This window comes from Balaenoptera physalus (assembly GCF_965194825.1).
Source record: "Balaenoptera physalus genome assembly, chromosome: 4".
Taxonomy (NCBI): Eukaryota; Metazoa; Chordata; class Mammalia; order Artiodactyla; family Balaenopteridae; genus Balaenoptera; species Balaenoptera physalus.
This window is the reverse complement of record NC_138891.1, coordinates 73,494,037-73,519,103: the sequence shown is the minus strand read 5'-3', so window position 1 is coordinate 73,519,103 and position 25,067 is coordinate 73,494,037. Positions and strand designations below refer to the sequence as shown.

The 25,067-nt window shown below is 35.8% G+C and overlaps 1 protein-coding gene across 12 annotated transcripts in view; it reads right to left on the bottom strand.

The window, feature by feature from the left end:
- Positions 1 to 24,757, bottom strand: part of DLG1 (discs large MAGUK scaffold protein 1) — a 288,004-nt gene extending 263,247 nt beyond the window's left edge. For 5 of the 12 annotated variants that reach the window (XM_082458549.1, XM_082458551.1, XM_082458550.1 and 2 more), the window contains exons 1-5: positions 23,842 to 24,263; positions 23,501 to 23,585; positions 23,337 to 23,386; positions 22,182 to 22,313; positions 5,510 to 5,676 (exon numbers count right to left, since the gene is read on the bottom strand). In XM_082458549.1, coding sequence (XP_082314675.1) covers positions 5,510 to 5,676; positions 22,182 to 22,313; positions 23,337 to 23,355 — 318 coding nt within the window. In that variant the 5' untranslated portion in view covers positions 23,356 to 23,386; positions 23,501 to 23,585; positions 23,842 to 24,263. Of the gene's footprint in view, positions 1 to 5,509; positions 5,677 to 22,181; positions 22,314 to 23,336; positions 23,387 to 23,500; positions 23,586 to 23,705; positions 23,729 to 23,841; positions 24,265 to 24,657 lie in introns of those variants that run through there. The other 7 variants (XM_082458540.1, XM_082458537.1, XM_082458545.1 and 4 more) reach the window with 7 other exon arrangements.
- Positions 24,758 to 25,067: the final 310 nt, after the last annotated feature.

Genomic DNA, 25,067 nt, shown 5'->3' with positions numbered 1-25,067 from the left:
GAGACTATATTTTTATGCCTGCTATTTTATATTACATTAAGTGGCTGTATATTATGTTTATCCAGTTTCTTACTGATAATCATTTAGATTGTTTTGTTTTTTATTAATATTACAAATAATACTGCAATGAGCAGGCATATATTTTTTAATATATATTAATAATTTTCGAGAGTACATCTGTGACATATACTGGATCAAAGGATATGAATATATACCGTCAGGCTGTCTTTCAAAACTGCTGCACCACTGTATTCTCCTACCAACAGAGTAAGAGTTTCTGCTGCCTCACATTTAATTAATCTTTGACAATCAAGTTAGTTAAAAATATTCTCACTGTCAATTTAATTTGCATTTTTTAAAGTTACATTGAACATCTCTTCATAGGCTTATTGGCCCATTTGTATTTCTTTTTCTCCAAACTGCCCATTCATGTCCTTTGGTCACTTCCCTATTGAATTTGGCTTTTTTCTTCTTATTGATGGGTAAGAGGTTTCTTGAGTTAAAAGGGTTAGAAATTAGTTCCTTTTCATAAATGTGACAAAATGTTTTCCCAGTGTAACATTTATTTGTTCATTGTATCTTTTAAGATACAGAAATTCTATAATCAAAGTTCAGACAATCAAACTTTGTAAAATCCACAAAGAAATTCTACAGTCAGTATTCTTAACCTTTTCTTTGAATTTTTCAAGGTTTTCTTTGTTGTGCTTAGAAAAGCTTTCCCTCTATCCAAAAAAGACTGAAAAGTTTATTTTTATGGTTTCATTTTTTTTTTAACCTTTTGATCCATTTGAAACGTACTGTATCATCAGGAATAGGATTGCCACAGACTAAATGTTTGTGTCCCCCTCCAAATTCACAGGTTGAAATTCTAACCCCCAACGTGACAGTACTGGAGTGGCCAAAAAGTTCCTTCAGTTTTAAGTAAAAATAAAAGACATATTTTTCATTTTCACCAAGAATTTTATTGAACAATGTACTCACTGTTTTGTTCCACTACCTTCTGCCATTTTTCAGGCAACTTCATAATTCCATCTTCCCAAAACTTTTTATCTTTTTGATCAAAGAACTCTTCCAGGTGCCTTTTACAGTCTTCCAGGGAACTGAAATTTTTTCCATTAAGAGAATTTTGTAAAGACCGAAATAAAAGGAAATCCGAAGGTGCAATGCCTGGTGAATACGGCAGATGAATCAGAACTTCCCAGTCAAGCTGTAACAGTTTTTGCCTGGTCATCAAAGAAACATGCGGTCTTGCGTCACCCTGATGGAAGATTATGCGTTTTCTGTTGACTAATTCTGGAAGCTTTCCATCGAGTGCTGCTTTCAGTTGGTCTAACTGGGAGCAGTACTTGTTGGAATTAAACGTTTGGTTTTCCGGAAGGACCTCATAATAGAGGACTCCCTTCCAATCCCACTATATACACAACATCACCTCCTCTGCACGAAGACCGGCCTTTGGTGTGGTTGGTGGTGGTTCATTTTGCTTGCCCCACCATCTCTTCCGTTCCACATTATTGTACAGTATCCACTTTTCATTGCCCGTCACAATTTGTTTTAAAAACGGAACATTTCGTTGCGTTTAAATAGAGAATCACATGCAGGAACACTGTTAAGAAGGTTTTTTTCACTTAACTTACGTGCAACCCAAACATCAAAGCGATGAATATAACCAAGCTGGTGCAAGTGATTTTCAACGCTTGATTTGGATATTTTGAGTATGTCAGCTATCTCCCACGTGGTATAATGTTGATTGTTCTCACTTAATGTCTCAATTTGATGGCTATCAACTTCAACTAGTCTACCCAACTGTGGAGAACTGTCCAGCGAGAAATCTCCAGCACAAAACTTTGCAAACCACTTTTGACACATTCCATTAGTCACAGCACCTTCTCCATACACGGCACAAATCTTTTTTTGCGTTTCAGTTGTGTTTTTACCTTTCTTGAAATAATAAAGCATAATATGCCCAAAATGTTGCTTTTTTCTTCTATCTTCAATATTAAAATGGCTACACAAAAATTCACCAATTCTGGTAAGTTTTTTTTTAAATGTACGCTGATATGACAGCTGTCACAACACAATCTAACAAAATTTTTTCAAATGAAGTTAAAGACAACTAAGCACTAATAGAGCCATCTTACAGAAAAAACCGAGTGAACTTTTTGGCCAACCTAATGTTAGGAAATGGGGCCTTTGGGAGGTGATTAGGTCTTGAGAGTGGAGCTTTTGTGAATGGCATTAATGCCCTTATAAAAGAGACCCCAGAAAGCTTCCTCACACCTTCCTCAATGATAAGGACATAGCAAGAAGATGGCCATCAATGAACCAGGAAGTGAGATCTCACTAGACAGTGAATCTATTAGTGACCTGATCTTAGACTTCCCAGCCTCCAGAACTGTGAGGAATAAATCTGTGTTGTTTATAAGCCACTTAGTCTATGGTATTCTGTTATAGCAGCCCCAAAGAACTAAGATAGAATAGTGCATCCTTCTTTGTTGGAATTTCTCCTTAAATCAGACAATTTCTCCTACTCTTGCATTTTGCTTCCTTTCATATATTCTTCTTTACAATCTCTAAAAGTAATTGTTCTTATTTTAGAATAGATTTGTTTTTATAAAAATGACACATGCTCATTATTTTTAAAAAGTAACAGAAAAGTACTAAAAAAAAAAAACCCCATTACCCACAATCATTAATATTAAGCAAACGTATGCAAACATCTCACTAGACATATGTTCAAAGTAAAAGAAAGACATACCAAAACCAAAAAAAGTTATAACTAAATGGAATACTAATTATGTCACTTTAAAAATAAATGGTATTAATTTTCATTTTACTACATCAGAAGAAATAGAAGAAACACAGTCACAAGGCCACATATTAACTGACAAATGGGAATCTGGCAAGAGTTAGATCAGTTACCAACTGTTAAAAAAAAAAAAAACAAGAAAGAAAAGTGGATAGATGCTTTACAAGACAAAGATTTTTACTTTAAGAGAATAAGAGAGGCAAGCCCTGGTGGAAATTGATCAATCTCAAATAATTTTTGCAAAAATAACTCTCTTTAAGATAGTCCTGCAAAAGTGAACATAAAGTGAAAGAGACAAGATCATGTTGCATGCAATTTTGTCAGAAAAAGATTATCTTACTTTTTAATCCAAAAATTAGTGCACAGTGTAATAATCTAATTTTTTTGTACAAGACAAAATATTTTCATGATTTTAATTTTTTTCAAGTTATAGTCCAATAAAAACTTTTTCTGCATTTGTTTTGAGTCAGTGGATTCTCTTCAACTGTAAAACACTTGAGGTGAATTAAATTATCCAACTCTCTTTTCAGTCCCAAACATTGTGCCCCTAAGAGTTTAAAGTAGGAATTGAAATGAGAGATCAAGTTAAAGGTCACTTAGCCAAGTTTTCTGTCCAAATGAAGCATAAATGAATGGGTAATAGGGGAACATACTTTCCTTCTTTCCCTCAAAAGAAATCAAATCTCCAAATATTCCAAGCTTTTTTTTTTTGAAGTCTTATGACTGTCATCCACCAGTGTGTTTCAAAACTATTTGCATTTTCAGACTAACATCTTCAGGGTATCCCGTCCTCTCTGAAAAACAGTACTTCCCTTTAACTGACCTTAGCTCACAGATTTTTCTCTTTTTACAAATCTAGGACTTGACGGATATATCCCCATGTTCCCCTTACTAAGTCCACCCATGAATGGGTACAGATTTCAAACATTACTACAGCATCTTCCATGCGCCAAGCCCTAAACAACATTTTGTAACCATACTCCCTTCTCCTCCACATTCCTAATTAATAAGATCTGATATTTCAGTCTGAAAGGCCTTATTCTCCTCTTAATTTTAGATACCTTTATTATGTCCATAATATACCTTTCAGGACATGCAGAAACCAGCAATGCAAAAAGCATTCTAGGTACCAGTGCCTCATAATTTTATAAAAGTTGAAATGTTTCCAATACCATTCTTAATGGAATTCAATGCACAGTTGATCTTTCAGACTGAAATCTATATGGAAATTAACTTGCAGCTTGCAGAACTGTCCACTTATTTAACCTTAATGAACATTTACTGGTTACACTGAGCAAGCCATTATCTAAACAATCACCTATAAAAACAGACAAATCAACTTCAAGAACTCTATGCTTTATAATCATAGTTGAGCATCATAAATCAGACAATAGAAAAATAATTAAGTTATTAAATAAGAAGCCAATTCTCTTAAAATTTAACATGTTTCTTAAAATTTTTTAACCTAGGACCACAATAAATGTGAAATAGAAACTGTATTACTGATTAACATTTTAAAAATCTATGTGAAATGGGCTAACATAAGTGCAAATGATATATCAATTAAAGGGAATGGAAATTGAAACTATCTAAGAGAAAATGATGACGAAAATAAGAGAAGAGAAAAATAAAGATACATAGGCAATACAACACTACATTCTCTAACCAAAGAGAAAAATACAAGGACATACTATGACTAGTAAACAGAACTGTGAAATGGGTATTAAGATGCCTAAAATCCAAAGGTAAACTTGCCCAAATTAGCCGAATAAGCTGGGTCAAGTCATTCATTTTCTTCTGGATCTCAGTTTCCTCATCTTTAAGATGAAGAGGAGGGATCAGATGTTCTCTGATTCTTCCTGCTCTAAAATTCTATAGTTCTATGCTATTTAATATAAGAGAAAACTGAGAATCTGTTTCATTACCAAAGGGCTGTCTGGTTGCTGCCTACCACTACTTTTCCCTGATTCAATTTTCCAGGCACTTCTCCAGCAGTAAGATACTAGAATCAAAGTCAGTCAGACAACCACCTTCAAATGACTAATGTTCCTCAGACAGAATCCTCATTACAAAATGCTTCATATCTCTGTTATGTCATATCTACCAGCAACAGTAGATCACAACAAAAAAAGAACATTACTAAAACAGTTATGAAAACTCAAAGAAGTAAGAGTTTTAGCTACAAAAAGAAATAGAGAAACCAATGTTGTCCTTAAGATTTCTTGATCAGTCTCTAGTGAGATTTAACAATGCAATCCTTCAAGCCAATTAACAGAATCCTTGGGAAAAATGTAGCAACTGCTTTCTGAGAAAAAATACCAGAGCAAAACCATCTTTTCAAAGTAGTTTCCATCTAATTATTGCACAGATGGAGCCTCACTAAGGTCTACCATGCAAAGTAATTTTTAATAAAGTAATACACTTTAAGTAATATTAATAAGCCTGAAGTATTAATACTAAGTAAGACTAAAGTAATACTTTAATAGTCAAGTATTTCAGACCTTGAACCATTCACAACATTTTAAGACAGGGGTACCAGAAATTCTGAGCTTTTCCTTTCAAAAGTATTTTCAATCCCATCCTTTTTATTCTATTATAAATGATACTTCCACAAAATATCCATTTTAATAAAATGAGAAAACTTAGTAGCCCCAATTAACTGATCACTGAAAAATGGCTTAAGGAAAAGTTTTTTTATCTTACCTCTACACTAGGGCTAAGGCTACTTGGTAGTGTTTCTGAAGTCACAGTAGTGCTTGGAAGGCTGGAAATTTCCCAAGTATTCACAGGCTGTATTGGTTCAGACTGCTTTGAACGATCTATACATTTTGGATTATCCAGTAAGGTCACTTCATAAAATTCTTGAATATCTAGATGTGAGGAAAGGAAAAGAAAAATTCAAAAGTATTTGTATTTTCTAATTAAACTATGCATTGCTGAAACAACGTAACTCAAAAGCAAAACTTTTACTCTAGATTAGTAAAATAAATCCAATCTTATAATGTACTTATACAGTGAATATCTTCTCATTTTATTATGTCACAGTCACATCAGAGCCTGCAGGGCACAGTGTAAAAGTCACAGGCTTTTTATACTTCGAAGTCAGTGCTGAGTTCAAATCCCTATTCCGTCATCAATTAGCTACATGTATAGGCAAGTTACTTAATCTCTGATAACTTGCCTCTTATCATTGTGAATTGTTTCAAGTATTCAGTGCAATACATGTAAAGTGCACACTGGCACACACTCGGCTCCTAACAGACAGTAGTTCATACCATTATTGTGAATTCTGCAGACATAAGTCATCACTGATATTTTATATTTTTTATCACCAATATCCAGGCTGGGAATGTAAACCCCTCAAGTGGTTTCAACTGCCCTTGTAACCAAAGTAAAACAAAAGAAGAATAATACATTAAAATAAAATCAAAGAACTAGGAAGTATTTTTTAGATAGCCTCAAATTTGAATATTTGAAATAGTAAGTTAAAACATTTTGTTATTTTAGAAATAATCAGTTAAAAGTAAGACAAAACTCTAAAAGAAATGATAAATGTACTTATAGCAGCACAGGATAATTTGGAAGATCAAGTTACTCTGCTATCAGCTGGAATTATATGAACTTAGTATATTAAAGGTGGTTATTCATGCTGCTCAGAAGCTCTGAGTGGTAGTTATATCATGTTTAAGTACACCACTACTAGTTTTTTATTCGCCTCCTGGTATAATTTTGAGTTGGTTTTTTTAAAGGAGGGAAATTATTATTTAACAGTAAAGATGGGGTATTATCTTGTATAGAATCAAATAAAATAACTGTAAATAATATTTAGAAAGAATAACTTTTATTTCTTGTTTTCTCAATATGATGAAAAGATTAGTATCTCCCTTAAAAAACAACATCAGAAGATACTAGAGACAAAGTAACTCCCTTTTTAGTTTTGATAACCAGTGGAATTGTAGAACTTTCTAGATAAAGGGCTAATAAAAACTCAGGTCTGACAGTGAGAAAAGTATCGACCTACTTCACAGGATGTTAATACTGCTGCAGAAAATTGTATGTGAAAGCATTTTATAAACCATGAATCACTATATAAAACTGTTCACATAACCATCATGGAAAAAATTAAAAACTCAAATTCAGAGCATTAGCTACAAATGGTTCTTACCAAACAAAAATTGTTTAATCTGAACCTAAGTCAAGTCTTTAGAACCAACTTCTAGTTCTGAGGGAATACAGGGGACAGAGGAACAAGTTAAATGACACCAGAAAAGCAATCAACAAAACTGATTCAGAGGGAGACATTCTACAAGACAACTGGCCTGGTATCTTTAGAAAGCAATGTCACGAAAGGGAAAATAAATTGTTTGAAAGTAAGAATTTCTGTATAAAGGAAACAAAAAAGACACACCAACTAACTGCAATGTCAGAGCCTTAACTGGTATGTGTGTGTGTGTGTGTTTGTTTGGGGAAGGTTGGGGAGGGGGGATGAACTACAAAAGACATTGTGACAAGAACAGGGAAACTTAAATACAGACTATTTTCCAGAAAATATTAGGGAAAAAATTTTTTTTCTAGAAGATACATATGTGTGTGAGAGTATGTATATATTTATGTAGCAGGACATGTATTTCTATATATGTAAGAGGTATATTTTTTATATATGTAGGAGATAAATATTTGTAGATCTATCTACCTACCTGTCTATAGAGATCTCTTACCCCCCCAAAACAAACAAACAAAAAACAGAGCTCCTAGTACAGTATTATGCCCCCCCAAGAGCACTAAATGGGTGTTGATCAATTGGTTAGTTACCAGTCTCAATATGAATAGCCCACATCACTACATAAAATTTTTATTATATTTTCCAATACTGTAAGTCAAGTTTCAAACCTTAAATTTCTATGTGACCTTTCATTCTATAATTAACTAGCAGAAATACTGATATATTGTCCTTTAATAACATCGCTTAAAATTTTAGGCCAGTGCTGTCCAAACTAACTATCTGCAGTGATAAATGTTCTATAGCTATACTGTCCAATATGGTAGCCACTAGCTATATATGGCTCTTGAGCACTTAAAATGTGACTAGTGTGACTGAGGAACTGAACTTATAATTTTATTTAGTTTTAATTAATTTAGGTACCCACATATGGCTAATGGCTACGGTAGAGGACAACAGAGATCTAGACTAATATAATTCAGAGTAACACTTTACTATCTAGTATGGTCAAGTAATAAAGTGTTCCCTACACTTTATTATGAATTTTTCAAAAGCTCACTTGCAGCTTGCTACTATCAATTGAAATACCTCATTTCTAGGTCTTACATTAATCTATCGAACAGTCCTTTCTAACTTGCTGTATCTGAGCTCCTATGGACTAGAGAACCAAATAGCCACATTATTAAGGATATCACATTTAAGAAAAAACAAGCTGAGTAAACACCCACTAGGATGGTTATTATCAACAAAACAGTAAATAACAAGTGTCGATAAGGATATGGAGAAATTAAACCCTCGTGCATTGCTGGTAGGAATATAAAATGATGCAGCCACTGTGGAAAACAGTATGGTGGTTTATCAAAATATTAAAACACAGACTCACCATTTAATCCAGCAATTCCACTTCTGGGTATATTCCCAAAAGAATTGAAAGTAAGGACTCAAATAGATATTTATATACCCATGTTCATAGCAGCATTATTCACAATATCCAAAAGGTGAAAACAACCCAAATGTTCATCAACAGATGAATGGTTAATAAACAAAATGTGGTATATACAAACAATGTAATATTATTCAGCCTTTAAAAGCAATGAAATTCTGATACAATCTACAACATGGATGGATGAATCTTGAAGACACGATGCTAAGTGGAGTAAGCCAAACACAAAAAGACAAATATTGTATGATTCCACTTATATGAGGTACCTAGAATAGTCAAATTCATAGAGACAGAAAGAGAAGTTATTCCCAGGGACTGGGATAAGGAGAGAATGGGGAGTTACTGTTTAATGGGTAAAGAAATTCAATTTGAGATGGTGAAAAAGTTCCAGAGATGAATAGTGGTGATAGCTACTGAACGTGAATGTACTTAATGCCACTGAACTGCACACTTCTTTTAAAAATGGTAAATTTTATGCTATATATATTTTATCACAATTTTTAAAAATGAGCTGAATTGAGAGTCTAGGGGAGTTTAAATGAGTAAAGTGCATGGGATACAATATGTGGGTTTTATAATATTTTAGCTATTTAGATATCTGTTTCTTACTAGGGTCAGGATAACTGATATTGCCAGATAAGACCCAACTTAAAAAGAGATTAGTTACCATACTTGGCTAACTAAAACCATAAGCAAAAGTACTGAAATATTTGTTAACATATGTACAGTGTGGTGACATTTCTGATGACAGTCTGTCACAGTTATTATCACTTTCCTTAAAAAAATGTATTTATATACACACACACACACACATCTTTAATCTTGACCCATATTCCATCTCGACTAACATTCCAAAGTTTATACACTTTATTTCATTTGTCCACCACATTTCTTCATCTTTAGGGTGTCCCGAGACAATGGAGGTGAGCAACATAATAACACTCCTTCAGAAACTATTTCTCAATTACAATTCCTTCAATTGTATCAGTGATGCTTTTTCAAAGGTGCACCCAATCAAAAAAGGCACCCTCTGGAAAAACTGCACACACAGACTGAGCTTTTCTTAGGAGCCCCAAGTATTAATATTTTATATTTCCCATGCAGTCCCTCTTCTTTATAATCAACATTTTATATGTCAGAAGAGAATTATTATCACTGATCATAACTATAAAGATTTAGAAAAAAAGGTTAGATTATCATTATGACAAGATTAGCATTTCTACAAAGTAACATTCTAGAATTCAAAATATTATCTTCTACTTTTTCTTTAGAGTTTTCTAAACTCAGGAGTATAACATAGAGTACCATAAGATATCTAGTCTAAAGTAAAACAGAAGTTACTACACAAATATAAGACAAAAACAAACATGGTAAATTCTAGTATAATCCCAATCTCTCCTATTTCCTAAAAGTCTATTCAACATGCCAATGTCTGAAAATCCAAGTTATTCTCAAAAGACCAACTTCATGAAAATAAAGAATTAAATTAATGAGCTTACTCTGAACACTTAAGACATTCAGCCAATAAATATTAATGGAGTGAGGGACTTCCCGGTGGCGCAGTGGTCAAGAATCCACCTGCCAATGCAGGGGACACGGTTCGATCCCTGGTCCAGGAAGATCCCACATGCCACGGAGAAACTAAGCCCATGCGCCACAACTACTGAGCCTGTGCTCTAGAACCCACGAGCCGCAACTACTGAGCCCACGTGCCACAACTACTGAAGCCCACATACCTAGAGCCTGTGCTCTGCAACAAGAGAAGCCACCGCAATGAAAAGCCTGCGCACCGCAACGAAGAGTAGCCCCCGCTTGCTGCAACTAGAGAAAAGCTCATGAGCAGCAACAAAGACCCAACGCAGCCAAAAATAAATTAATTAATTTTAAAATATATATATTAATGGAGTGAATACCTTCTGGAAGAGAAATAAGAGAATTAAAATATGAGATACAACCATAATGTCTTCGGGAGATTGAGATAACTGAGGAAAAAAATTATACAACACCTAAAGTTTTCCAATTTAAAGCACCTAAAAAGGCAGAATTCTATAAAAGTTTGATAGCTATATTTTAAATCATAGTAAATCAAAGTGTAAAGGAAATGAGAGAATGCAGTAGCAGTTAAAATGATTGCCATTAAATAGACAAGAGTGATCCCATACTCATCCAAAAATACATACAGCTCACCCAGATATATACCAGACATGTAATTAAAATGTCTGATACATTTTTATCACCCTGAAAAAAATTATTTACTTTGAAAATAATGATGCACTAAAGCAAGCAAGAAGAGAAAACAAGAAAATGCAGGAATGTTAAAACATGCGTTAGAGGGAAACTACCCTTTAGTTGACTCCCAGTTGAAAATATTAATTTTGTCGAGCCTACAGATCAGTATTATCACAGTCTATTCCTCATTTTCCATTTATAGTCTGCAAGTGCTTTCACTGTTTTGGACTAAATTGGGTCCCCACAAGTGCAGTTCCTGAACAAAGATCTAAATTATAAGGTCACAAAGCTATAACACGTACAATAGAAAAATTCTCAAAAATTAAACTTAAACACAACTAATTAGTCCAACAGAACTGAGGAGAATCATTCCTATCTATTACAAAAAATTTTTAATTTGGAAATCTCTAAGATTACATGTATTTCAGAAGTCTCCAAATCTAAGTAAAAATTTCTTTATTATTTTCTTGCTAAAATTCTAAGTTTGCAAACACTAGGAGTAAGGGAAGTACAGAATTCCAGAAATTCCCTCAAAGGAAGTTGAGAAAAAGTTTTCTAGCTTTTAGTGATAACTTACATCATCCTAAACAGAGAAACTCACAAACCATAAAACATTTCTCAAACTAAAGAAATAAGGCAGTACTAACTCAGGATCAGAATAGGAAGTCAAAACACAGGCTCAAGAATGTGTAATAATTTAATATAATATAGGTAATATCTCTAATCTATGAGTAAGTAATATTTTAGTTAACAGAAAAAATATTAAGAAAAGACCTTAACAGATACCTCAGCAAAGAAGATATACAGACAGCCAATAAGCATATGAAAAGACGCTCCACCATATATCATCAGGGAAATGCACATTAAAACAAAAAGATACCACTACACATCTATTAGAAAGGCCAAAATACAGAACACTGACAACAACAAATGCTGGCAAAAATATGAAACAATGGGAACTCTCATTCACTGCTGGTGGGGATGCAAAATGATACAGCCACTTTGGAAAGCTATTTGGTGGTTTCTTACAAAACTAAACATACTCTTATCATACAATCCAGCAATCATGTTCCTCAGTATTTACCCAAATGAGTTGAAAACTTATGTCCACACAAAAACCTGCACACAGATGTTTACAGCAGCTTTATTCATAACTGCCAAAAGTTGGAAGCAACCCTGATATTCTTCAATAGGTGAATGAATAAACTGCAGTACATCCAGACAACAGAATATTATTCACACTAAAAAACAAAAACAAAAATTAAAGAAAAAACAAAAACTATGAAGCCATAAATATATGTGGAGGAAACTTAAATGCATATTACTAAGTGAAAGAGGCCAACATGAAAAGGCTACATGCTGTGTGATTCCAACTATATGACATTCTGGAAAAGGCAGAACTATGGAGATAGTAAAAAGATTAGTGATTGCCAGAGGCTGGAGGTAGAAGAGACATGAATAGGCAGAGTACAAAGGATTTTTAGGGCAGTAAAACTACTCTGTATAGTGTGGTGGATATATACAAATATAAATCTATAACAGTAGACATATGTCATGATACATTTGTCCAAACCTATAGAATGTACAACCCCAAGAGTGAATACTAAAGTAAAACTATAGACTTTGGGTGATAATGATGTGCTCATGTAGGTTCATCAATTGTGACAAATGCACCAATCTGGTGGGAGATGCTGATAATAAGACAGTCTATGTATGTGTGGGGACAGGGGGTATATGGGAAATCTCTGTACCTTCCTCACAATTTTGCTGTGAATCTATAACTGCTCTAAAAAATAAAGTCTTTAAAAACTTAAACTGAAACAGATATGAGCTATCAAGTTATGAAAAGACATGGAGAAATCTTAAATGCATATTGCTAAGTGAAAGAAACAATCTGAAAAGACCACACACTTGTGATTCCAACTATATAACATTCTGGAAAAGGCAAAACTACAGAGACAATAAAAAGATCACTGGTTGCCAGGGAATCAGGAGGAGGGAGAAAGAGATGAACAGGTGGAGCAAGAGACAGCAGAAAGATCAGTGGTTGCCCGGGGTTTGGGGGTAGGGAGGGAAGAGATGAATATGTGGAACACAGATTTTTAGGGGAGTGTAACTATTCTGTATGATACTGTAATAGTGGATACATTTGTCAAAGCAACAAATGTGTATGTCAAGTTTATCGATATATAATGCAAAGATGTATAATGCAAAGAGTGAACCCTACTGTAAACTATGGACTTTAGTTAATAACAATATATTAATACTGGCTTATCAACTGTAACAAATATACCACACTAACGAAGACGTCAATAAGAGGAGAAACGGGAGTGTGGGGTGGTAAGGATATGGGAACTCTCTGCTTTCCACCCAATTTTCTGTAAACCTGAAACTGCTGAAAAAGTTAAAAGTCTAATAATTTTTTTAAATGTTTAAGGGAGCATAATAATGAATTTATATTATAAAAACAAGCAATCTCATACTGTATTTCAAAATAATTTCCAAATGTATTAAGGATTTAAACGTTAAAGAAAGAAGCCATGACAGAATTTGAATATAGTAAAGATTTTTATAATCTCAGGGATAGGAAAGGCTTTCTAAGCATAATACCAAGGGTAAAAGCACAACAAAATTGATAAATCTAACCATATATAAATGTTTTTTTAATTAAATTTTAAAAACAAATGACAAACAATGGAAGCTATTTGCAACTTGCAAGGCAGACAGAATTGGTATCTCTAATATAGATTTTATACCTCTAAGAAAAAAATGAAAAAAAGTGTTTGAGGATTAAAATATTTGACAAATTGAATCTAGTTTCCTAATATTTTTCTACCTATAACACTTACATAAATGGTGATTATTGATATTAGTGTTTCATTTTTATGTATTTTATTAATTTGTTTGTTATTAAACTCGTAAAACAAACAAACAAACAAAAAGTGGTTGGAGGGGCAAATGACATGAACAAATAATTCACAGGAATTAAAATAAACAACGATGTAAGAAAATTCTTACATCGTTGGCTATTTATTTATTCAAAGAAATACATAATAAAACATCAAAATGACTGAAGGTGTATTCCACATATCAGAATAGAAAATATTAAAAAGATAGATAATACTCCATAGTGCTTAAGGTATAGTAAATTAGTCATTCTTCCACATAATATCTAAAAAATTAAATTGATATAACATTTCTGACAGTAATTTAAAAAATTACATCAAAAGCCTTTTTAAATTGCACATCCCCTTTTACTAAGCAATTCAATTCTAGGAACTTACCCAAAGGATATAATCAAGGATGCAGAACAAAGAGGCATATACAAATGCAATGTTGTTTATAATTCAGAAAAGTTATATACCTAAAATGCTCCTAGGAAATCATTAATAAAACTACTATTTTAACTATTTTACTATTTATTTTTAACTATTTTTACTATTTTAACTACTATTTTAACTATTAATAAATCTATGTAGTGAAACACAGTCTTTAAATGGTACAAATCCATTGATACGGAAAGGTACATAATGATAAATTTTGTGGGATAAAAATAGTTAAAATGTATAGCACAGAGAAGTCACACTGTATACACTTAAGCAAATTCAACCATAGCACCTCTTTCCACCAAAAAAAGGGCAATTCTACCCATCAGTCCACCTAGTAAATGTCAGCAAATAAAAAATGAGAAGGGAGGAGACTGTTCCCTCAGGCAGTCTCCATTTTCATAGCATCTCTCTATATCTCACTGTGCTGAATGTGATTCTAGAATTATGTGCTTTTAATACAAGAGGTCACTTAAACACAAGCCAACTACTTCATCTGTTGATCAACTGAAGAAACAATGATTTCGGGACTTCCCTGGTCCAAGTGGTCCAGTGGTTAAGAATTCGCCTTCCTATGCAGGGGACGTGGGATGGATCCCTGGTCGGGGAGCTAAGATCCCACATGCAGCAGGGTAACTAAGCCCGTGCACCACAATTACCGTGCCCATGCGCCTCAACTAGAGAGAAGCCCGCACACCGCAAACGAAGGATCATGCCTGCCGCAATGAAGACCCGACGGCAGCCAAAAAAAGATTTTTCTTGGCTGAAACCAATGATTTCTTTCCACTACAGGGAAAAACAACTGTATTGTAGTTAATGACAGACAGTGTTAAACTCCTGAAGGATTTTTAAGGATAATTTTAATCTGATATTTTTCACTTTATACACTGATTTTAAGTATCAATTCCCACTGAATTGTAGAAACAATTATACTATGTTTTATTTATGTAGGGAGTTTGTTTTGCAAAATGAAAGTGTGTATATATACACAAGAATAGCATTCTAGAAGGATATTCACCCTATGGAAGTAGCAGGTGTTGGTGTGAGAATTTTCTTGCTTATAATATTTTATATAAAGTACATGTATCTGACCTTAAATGTTTATAAATTCCATTTTGGAGGGTTAGAGAGAAGGCAACTAGAAAGCTAAAAAACAATGAAATATAACCCTGCCATTTCAGAGGGAAAAATTTTATCAGTTAATTAACTAAAAGTACAATGTTTTTATAAACTAAAATACACAATAGTCAAACCTACTGAGGCACAGATACTCTGCTTTCATCTAAACCAACGTGCATTTAAAAAGCCATTTTGATTCCCAAAGAGAAAAATATATAAAATTTTAAAGTATGTATTATAATTTGTTGTTTCACACACTAGAAAGAGAAAAAATGTCAAGCCAGTATCCAAAATAAATTATTCCAACACTTTAAATACTATATGACTAACAGTCACATGGTATTCCTTAAAACAAGGTATGTATCAAAAGGAACCAGAGCTTCTCAAAGAAATGGTTGATCCTAAGGCTGGGGCAGGATATGTACAAGATGAACCTGGAACATCTTGTTATGCCAAAAAGTAAGAAAGTGCTAAAAAAAAAAAAAAAAAAAAATGAGGGCATGTCATAAAGTCATAAGAGCAAGCTTGAGAAGCCTCCTACTAGGCAAATCTGAGACAATCTGAACACCAAAATCATTAAGGATGGTAATAAATTATCCACCTCTGAAAGAAATATGATAGCTAGCTAGCTAGCTAGGTAAGTAGATAGATAGATAAATGGGAGAGGAGTGCTCTTAATTACAGTAAAATGCCAAGTGTTAGCTGGAAACTGTAGAAAAGTGCTGCTGTTAAAAATATATATATAATTTTTCAACTGTCATTTTCAACATAGTAAAAACTGATTCAGGCAAGCATCATCAATGGACGCTAGGTCTAGATGGAAATTTTGCTAAAGAACAGGGTACATGCAAGATGTTACTGTCTCCCCCACATATTGCTTATAAGTTGCAAAGGGGGAAAAAGTAACTACAGAGAAATCAGACAACACCTTAACTGGGTGATTAAAATTAACATTACAAATGAAGGGCAGAAGACATCATGTACCTCTGGATGTACAGAACCATATAGAATACATAACCTGAGTCTAATCACAAGCAAGTATCAGACAAAACTAAAATGAGAAACATTATATATAAAAAAAATAAGAGCAGAGGGGAACTGTATTCTTCAAATACGTCAATGTCATAAAAGACAAAGGCTGTGGAAATGTGCCCAGATTAAAGAAGGCTAAAGAGACATAACAACTAAATGCAGTACCTGGATAGTGCATTGGAAAAATAATTTGAAAAGGAAAATTTTAGTAGGAAAAAATTTATCCCTACATAGATGAAATAGCTTAGACTAGAAGAAATATTTACAGATGCTTTTACAGCTCTGTGATTGCAAAGTTCTAAAGAGAATTCAACCAGATTCAGCATAATCAAAGCAGGAGTAAGTAAAACTATTAACAAATAAATAACAATCCAATTCAATCAAAACCACCAACAGAAAAGTTAATAAAATTTTCCTCCAATTCCATAATTTTTAGTCAACAGTCTGATCCATATCCTGTTATAAATGCTTTCCTTTCTCAAACCTAGCCTACAAAGTTACACACACACACACACACACACACACACACACACACACACACGCAGGTGCACAAAGTTACCAACAGACTAAAAAATTACATCACTGGGACCAATAATAAACAAAAAAACTAAGGAACTTTGACATTTTACCATTATAGCTGGAAGTTTGTAAACTTTGATTACTAAGTAAATACACCTTTCAAAGTGTGTAAATTCCATCATTATAAACATCATTCCATCATTATAAACATTCTCCTTCAAAGTAAAAACTATTTTAAAAACCATGTTTTAAAAACACTGACCCTACAGATCAACATGTATGTTAAACATATTGCCAGTGTTCTTTATCACTATGTTTAAGTACAATGTTCTTATAAATTAAAATACACAATAGTCAAACCTACTCAGGCTTTCGTCTAAACCAACGTACATTTAAAAAGCCATTTCGATTCCCAAAGAGAAAAGTACATAAAATTTTAAAGTATGTATTATAATTTGCTTGTCTTATAATTTGTTGTTTCACACACTAGAAAGAGAATAAATGTCAGGCCAGTGTCCAAGATAAATTATTCCAACGCTTTAAATACTATATGACTAACAGTCATAGGATATTCACATTAAAATACTCAACTTATGATAAAGAACACCCTAATGGTTGAAGGTGAAAAGAGGCTCTGGACTCAGATTAGTTGAGTCCAATTCCTGGCTCCACAATTTTCTATGTGAGAGTCCTTGGGCAAGCTACATAATCTCTCATTTCCTTTTTTCTAATCTATAAAATAGTATCATCACCTCATAAGTGAATATATGCCTCATAGGATTATGATGACTAAACGAGATACTTTTATTAGCACAGAGAAAGTGTTCAATAAATGTTAGCCATTATTACTTCTTACATACTTAAAAAGGAGTCATACTCTCACATCCATTAGGATGGCTACTATCAAAAAAACTGAAAACAACAAGTGTTGGCAAGGCTGTGGAGAAATTGGAACCCTCTGCACCACTGGTGGGATTATAAAATGGTGCAATCTCTACGGAAAACATTATGGTGGTTCTTTAAACATTTTACATGTAACTGTCATATGATCCCACAATCCCACTTCTGGGTGTACATTCAAAGGAACTGAAAGCAGGTTCTCAGAGATACTTGCACACTCACATTCACAGCCACGCTGTTCACAATAGTCAAGAGGGGTAGAACGCAAATGTCTATCAATGGAGGAAAGGATAAACAAAAAATTGACACACACGCACATGTATATACATATACTCCAACACACAAGAATATAACTCAGCCTTAATAAGGAAGGGAGTCCTATCACATGCTACAACATGAATGAACCTTGAGGACATTATGCTAAGTAAATAAGCCAGTCACAAAAAGACAAATACTTTATGATTTCCCTTATATGAGGTATTTACAGTAGTCAAAATCATAGATACAGAAAGTAGAATGGTGGTTACCAAGGGCTGGAGGGAGGAGGAAAAGGGGAGTTGTTGTTTCATAGGTATTGAGTTTCAGTTTTGCAAGATGAAAAAGTTCTGAATTGTTTCACAACAATATGACTGTACTTAACACTACTGACTGGTACATTTAAAAATGGTTAAGATGATAGATTTTATGTTTTTTTTTACAATTAAAACAAAAAAGAAGTCACACTTGAAACTCAGTATCTCCAAACTTAAAATGTCCTTCACCATGTTTATAAGGGCAAGTGAAACTGTTAGTTAATAAAGCAGCAATAAATGAATTAGAAGCTAAAAAATCTCAGAAATGGACAGTTTTATTACATAACCCACCTTCACTGTGAATATCTGCAGAAATAAAATAGTGCATTAAAATAAGCTTGCTATTTATCGCAGACAAAATATACAAATCAAATGACTCACTCACTAAAGTCTCTAAAGCCAGCCTAATCTTGAGACCAGGTTTTTCTCCTGTGCACAAGGAAAGTAGATGAATTCTCTTATCCTGTAAGTAAACCCAGGGGTCTAGACTGGTACGAAATCTCTGAGGACTACCGAGGTCCTCTCAGATCCCAGACAAACATAAGAATCAGAAATGACCTTAAACCACTACGGACCTGGAGAGCAGAGCTTTGACTGTTATCAAACCATATCCAGTCTATTTTACTCACAAAATTTTCAAATATAAGTACACAAAATGAGAATACAAAAATCAAATATATTTAGTTTTCAACCTGCTCTCACCTAAATCAGGGATTAAAATTAGGCAGACTTTATCTCCCATTTATACAAAAATAATCACCAGATGTTTTGGGAATAAATTTTAAACAAATGTATAGTTCATGGACTTTTTTTTAAGCTATAATTTAAATATTCACCTTTAAAGAAACAACTTAGCTGAAACTCAAGAGTTAATAAAAACTTTTCTGTTTTCAATAATTTTTAAATCTTCAAGTCATCCTTCAAGGATACTACCAAGCATCAGGGCAAGAACAATGATTGCCATATTTCACTGAATTGAGGATAGTGATATGGAGGATATCAACTGTAAAATGCACCATTATTTCACATGCCACTAAGAATGTAAAACCATTGCCAATATATATCCGTTAAAAAATGCATCCCAGGGCTTTCCTGGTGGTGCAGTGGTTGGGAATCTGCCTGCCAATGCAGGGGACACGGGTTCGAGCCCTGGTCTGGGAAGATCCCACATGCCGCGGAGCAACTGAGCACGTGAGCCACAGCTACTGAGCGTGCGCGTCTGGAGCCTGTGCTACGCAACGGGAGAGGCCGCGACAGTGAGAGGCCCGCGCACCGCGATGAAGAGTGGCCCCCACTCGCCGCAACTGGAGAAAGCCCTTGTACAGAAACGAAGACCCAACACAGCCATAAATAAATAAATAAATAAATAAATTTAAAAACGTGTCTACATTTAAAAAAAAAAAAAAATGCATCCCAAATTCAGAGATACCAAAATTTTTAAAAACTGGTATCTTAGAACAGATGTAGTGCAATATGTGCATGCTTGTTCCTCTGAATAACCTGAAGGTACCAGAAACCTAATCTTAATAATATATCAACTACGGGGGGGGGGGGGGGAATCAACATTTCTATAACACCAAACCCCTAGGGCCTCACACAAAGTTTTTTTAAATGCATGAAAATAGCCGATACAAACTACCAATTCAAGAAATCAATCAATAAATAACCGCTGCAGAGTGCAAGTCCAAAGAAGTAACTAGATAATTCACTATAGCCTAAGGAAATGATTTCCAAACTCTAGAAGTCAAAAACCTAAGCACCATAGGACTTTCAAACAATTAGTGGTCAAGACCCCATGTCTCCTTTAATCCAATGGTCCACAGGTATCACCTTAGAGGATAGAGTGCTACCTACTAAAGGAAAACACAGTTAACACAGAATTTTTCAGTACACACTATGAACACAGTGGACTCTAGTTTAGCTTAGGGTAATTTACAGGATTAAAGTACATTACCACACTGTTTCAAAACCAATGGTACAGGTGCAAAGCAAAAAAAATCTTACTGACCTAAAAATTTTCAAAAAAAGGAATAAAGATTAATACATTAACCCAACTTAAGCATGCACCAAAAAATGCATTTATTAATTTAGTAGTGTCAACAATTAATTCAATTACAGTATGGAAACACAAAAAATCTCTACTAAATTTACGCATTTCAAAATTCCTGAAATCTATTACTTTTCTTACACCAAAATCTGATCCCACATTCTATAAAATCTTAAAATATAAGTAAATCTAAATATCAAAGTAAATTCACAACCAATAAAGTTATACAGGACAAAGAAGATTCACAAATATAACTCACAATTAGAAAACTAACTCTATCAGAATTCAATTATGCATAAGAATAAATACATTCAAAATAGGCAAGCAGAATACATTAAAAAAAAAAAAAATCCCCCTAAACATAGTAAATCTACCTCCAATCTATGGAGAAATCTAAGTGTAGGTTCTGTTTGGTTACCTCACTAACCATTTAATTTTCTTAAGTCGCAAACTCCACACAGAGGACTCCATCTATGTCCAAATGTAAAAGAAGACATACAAGTCATACTATTTTTTTCTAAACAGTGACCCTACTAAATAAAACACTCCTAGGTTTAATGGTGATTTAGAAAACCAAACAACTAAAAATGATTTTTCCCTTCCTTTTTTGTTTTTTCAGAGGAATCCAATTTGATCATCCATTTGGACCTTAAACCTCAGAGCTTAGAAATCCAAATGTAAAAAATGTCCATCAGTTTAAACAAAAAAGGCAAAATGTTGGTAATTTTTGAAGATGGGTGACAGATATATACTAGTTCATTATACTGTTCTCTCTTTTGTTGTATATATTTTCAAAGTCTATAATAATGCTAAATTTAAAAAAATTATTCAGATGTATTGAGTGATCTTCTTTAAAGTCTTCTTTAATTCTAAAACTAATTTAGTATAGTATCAATTTACCAATAAGTTATTTGACAGGATACATTAACTTGAAAGTAGCCCTCAAGCCACATCAAAAGTTACTCCATCAATAGACAGATATAAGGCTGTAACTACTTTGAAGTTACTGAGGAAAAAATTGTAATACAACGAAATATATGTCTTATTTTAATATGTTATATAGCCAATGACTAATAAAAACACATTTTATTCTTAGAATTGAAAAGAGACAATTTTTCTAGTTCACTGGTTTGTATACTTTTCAAGGTACCTAGAGAAGAGGGCCAGAGACAGAGCATCCTGTTTTATATACTGGGGATTATGTACAAAATATAAGATTTTGCTTTAAAAAGGGGTCTAACTACTTTTTAGAAAAAGGCTTAAAAACCACTGTTCCATTGCACCCACATGCTACAGATACTAGCGACTTAGAAAAGATTAAATGACTTGTACCATATCATTCAATCAATGGCACTGTCAGGAGTAGAATTCAGCACTCTTGACTATGTATGTGTTCAATTCTCCTTTAAAACAATGCACCACATCAAATTTAAGTTACAGTTAAGAATAAAATTGTTTCAATATTCTTGTCTGTAAAATAAGATTAGACAAGATCATCTGTAAAATCATTTTCCAGGTCTAAAATTCTGACTCCACGAATGCCAAGTTTAAACAGAGGTCTATATTAAGGGAATGAATGTTCTTAAACATAGCAGAACTCCTCAAACATTTTCAGGGATTCCAGAGAAATAGCAAGTCAAATACAGAAACAAGCTAACAGTTATTCAGTCATTACTTTTTGGATCCTGAAACATTTTTGCAACTTCTTCATCTTTTAACGTTAGGACGTTAAACTCTGTTATCAAAGACCACTGAAATAATCATACTGAAAGTTTTTTTGGTTATTAGATACTTTTGGAAAGAATACTGGCCTAAGTATCAAAATACACAACTCACTGGATGTTCAAGTTATTGAATGCCTCACAGAGAACCAAGTATATCACTCTCTGAAGTTTAAAATAAATGAACTCAGAGCAGCATTACGCCTAGCTGACACATAATGGTCACAAATAAAGTTTTAATTCCCACCTATTAAAGCCTGAAAGAGGTTGCTCTGAAATATGTTAATAACCCGTTCTATGGAACTTCTGAGCTGTCTGTCTTCTGTTTGGCTTAGTTTCGAACGATAACCTTCCAAAAGGTGCAATGCTCTCTGGGTATCTGAAAAGAAAAAAGAGTCTGATTAGGGACTTCCCTGGCGGCACAGTGGTTAAGAATCCGCCTGCCAATGCAGGGGACACGGGTTCGATCCCTGGTCCGGGAAGATCCCACATGCTGCAGAGCAACTAAGCCCGTGCACCCCAACTACTGAGCCTGCGCTCTAGAGCCCACAAGCCACAACTAGTGAGCCTGCGTGCCACAACTACTGAAGCCCGCACGCCTAGAGCCCGTGCAACTCAACAAGAGAAGCCACCGCAATGAGAAGCCTGCACACCGCAATGAGTAGCCCCTGCTCGCTGCAACTAGAGAAAGCCCGCGTGCAGGAATTAATACCCAACCAGCCAAAAGAATAAAAAGTTTAAAAAAAATTATACATTTACAAGAAAGTATTACAAACTAGCTATGCAGCAAATGATTCTGCAAGGCACCTAAACAATTCCCAACATTCTCCAAGTCAATCCATGCCACTATGTTCATGTACACATATATATATTCCCTAGAATGATCCAAAAAATGTTCAACGTGTTACAATAAAGGAAGAAGGTGAGCAGTTTGTAATAAATGTGTACTAGTGATCATCTGATCAAAGTATTAGTAACACTGTTTCAGCTGATCTGATATACAAAAGCAGAATATCTACAATTTGTCATTATAATTCAAATATTACGTGCTTCAAAACTACTAGTTCTTAACCAGTATCCCACATTCGCTCACAAAAGTGTTTAGTAAGAACGATAAAATGAAATATTAAAACAACAATACAGAATTTTTAAGAAGACATTTCAGAGGGAAAATGTTAATTGCCTCTCCAGTCACTAGAGAGATGTCAAGGAAAAAAGCTTGACAAACATTTAGGTGTTTCCATCGTCTGAATGATGTGAGGCTTAGATTCCCTAAGTAGTAAGGCTAGGGCTGTGCTGTCTCATCAGAGTTACACAAACATCTTTAAAACATAGCAATCACAAAACAGACATACAGAAAAGCAAGAGGCACCCAGAGAAGAGTTCCGACGTAAATTCTCACCTTGCTTCCGGACCGGCATTTTTCTCCAGAATCAGGAAGAGGGCACACACCTTTAAGAACACAAAACATAAAAAAAATTTAGAAAAGAATAGAATCGAGGTTAAACTAGCATTTCCCCCTAACTCTCAAATCGAAAAACTCCTAGCCCTATTTGAAAAGCCCACCTGGCAAAGTTTTCCCAAGTGAAAGGAAGAGCCGCACAATCCAGCAGTGTCAATCCAGAAAGCTTTTACCTAAGGTTGGGTTCCCCTGCAAATGTAAGAGCAAACAGAAGCAAGATGCCAAATTCTCCTCGAAAGCTGCCCCCTCTCCAAAGGGCACTAAATGCCTGGACATGGGGCCAGCCTCCCCCGGCAGAAGTATACATACCCCCCACCTGCTACTAGGGGGCTGAAGAGGCTCTCCGACCCTTGGCCCCTAAGCCAGCAGCGGCTGTAGCGCACTGGGAGAAGGGATCAGCTGGACTGATCACCCCGCCCTGCTCGGGCCCCCTCCTCTCGCTTGCCTGTCTCCTTGCTCGCTTCCTCCGAGCTACTCCAGCGAGGGCCGGACAGGGCAGCGGCCGCTCTCCGCGACGCCCTCGCGCCCCACATGCACACCTCCGCGGGCCCCCACACCTGCGGCGCGGCCACAAAGTTCCAGCGAGTGGCGTGCGCTCGGAGCTGGGGTGCACCCCGGGCGGTCTCGGGGCGGCTCCCCCGCCCTGCCCCGCTCCACGTCCCCCCGCCCCGCCCGGGGCTCGCGGAGCTGAGCAGAGGGGGGTGAGGGAAAGGGGGAGGAGCTCCCCTCGGCGGCCGCACCCCCGTTGCCTCTTCCTCCTCCTCGGCCGCCGCCGCCGCCGCCGCCGCCGCCGCCGCCTCCACACTCGCCGCTGCCCGCTAGCCCGCTCGCCCTCTCCGCTCTTAGCCGCCCCACCCCCGGAACCTCGCCTCCTTCCGCGCCCCCAACCGCTCTCCCCCCAAACTTTCCGCCAAGATGGCGGCCCTGGATCTGGACTGCCGCACCCCCACGTGACCGCTTTCCCGGCGCTCGCAGCCAATGGGAAGTGAGGAGGCGGCTCGCGCCGAGCCCCGGGCTCTCAGCGCTGCTACCTTTGGTTGTGGGGGGGAGGAAGGCCAGGAGGGGGCTGGGGAAGCAAAAGGGGACCCGGGGAGCATCTAAGTGCACCTCCTCGCTTAAAGGGGCGGCCACCGAAGTGGCTCTGAGGACAAAGGAGTTGACACACAGACTCTACAGGTGGCCCGGGGGGGCCCTGGAAGAGCCCGCCTTTACCTCGCCCTAGCCCACCGGTGTGTCCCGCGATTCTGAGCGAGTAACGCACCAGGCCAGGAAGGGTGAGGGTGTCGGAAGAGAGACGTGACTTCACCTACGCCAGATCCAGGACACACATTCCGAGACACCCTTTAACCTCACTAAACATGTGCCTGGCACCCCCGGGGGTGGATCCCCAACCTGGAAAAGTGTTCTCCGGGAGGAATCATCAGCACCACCCAAAATAGGGGGCGGGAAAGGGCGGAGCCTGGGAGGAGGGGAAAGGGAGGCGTTTGGGCGGGTGGGGGGGGAGGGGTGCCGTCTCTGCACTCTTACACTTTGTACTAATATTTTAAAAGTTACTATTAGCCCCTCAGTAAAAAGTTTTGGGGGGATTGAATTAAAGAAGGGTAGGTAAAATAGGGAGATTAGTTAATCTGATAAGAGTTTGAGGGTTTCACTAGAGAATTTTTTAAGTCT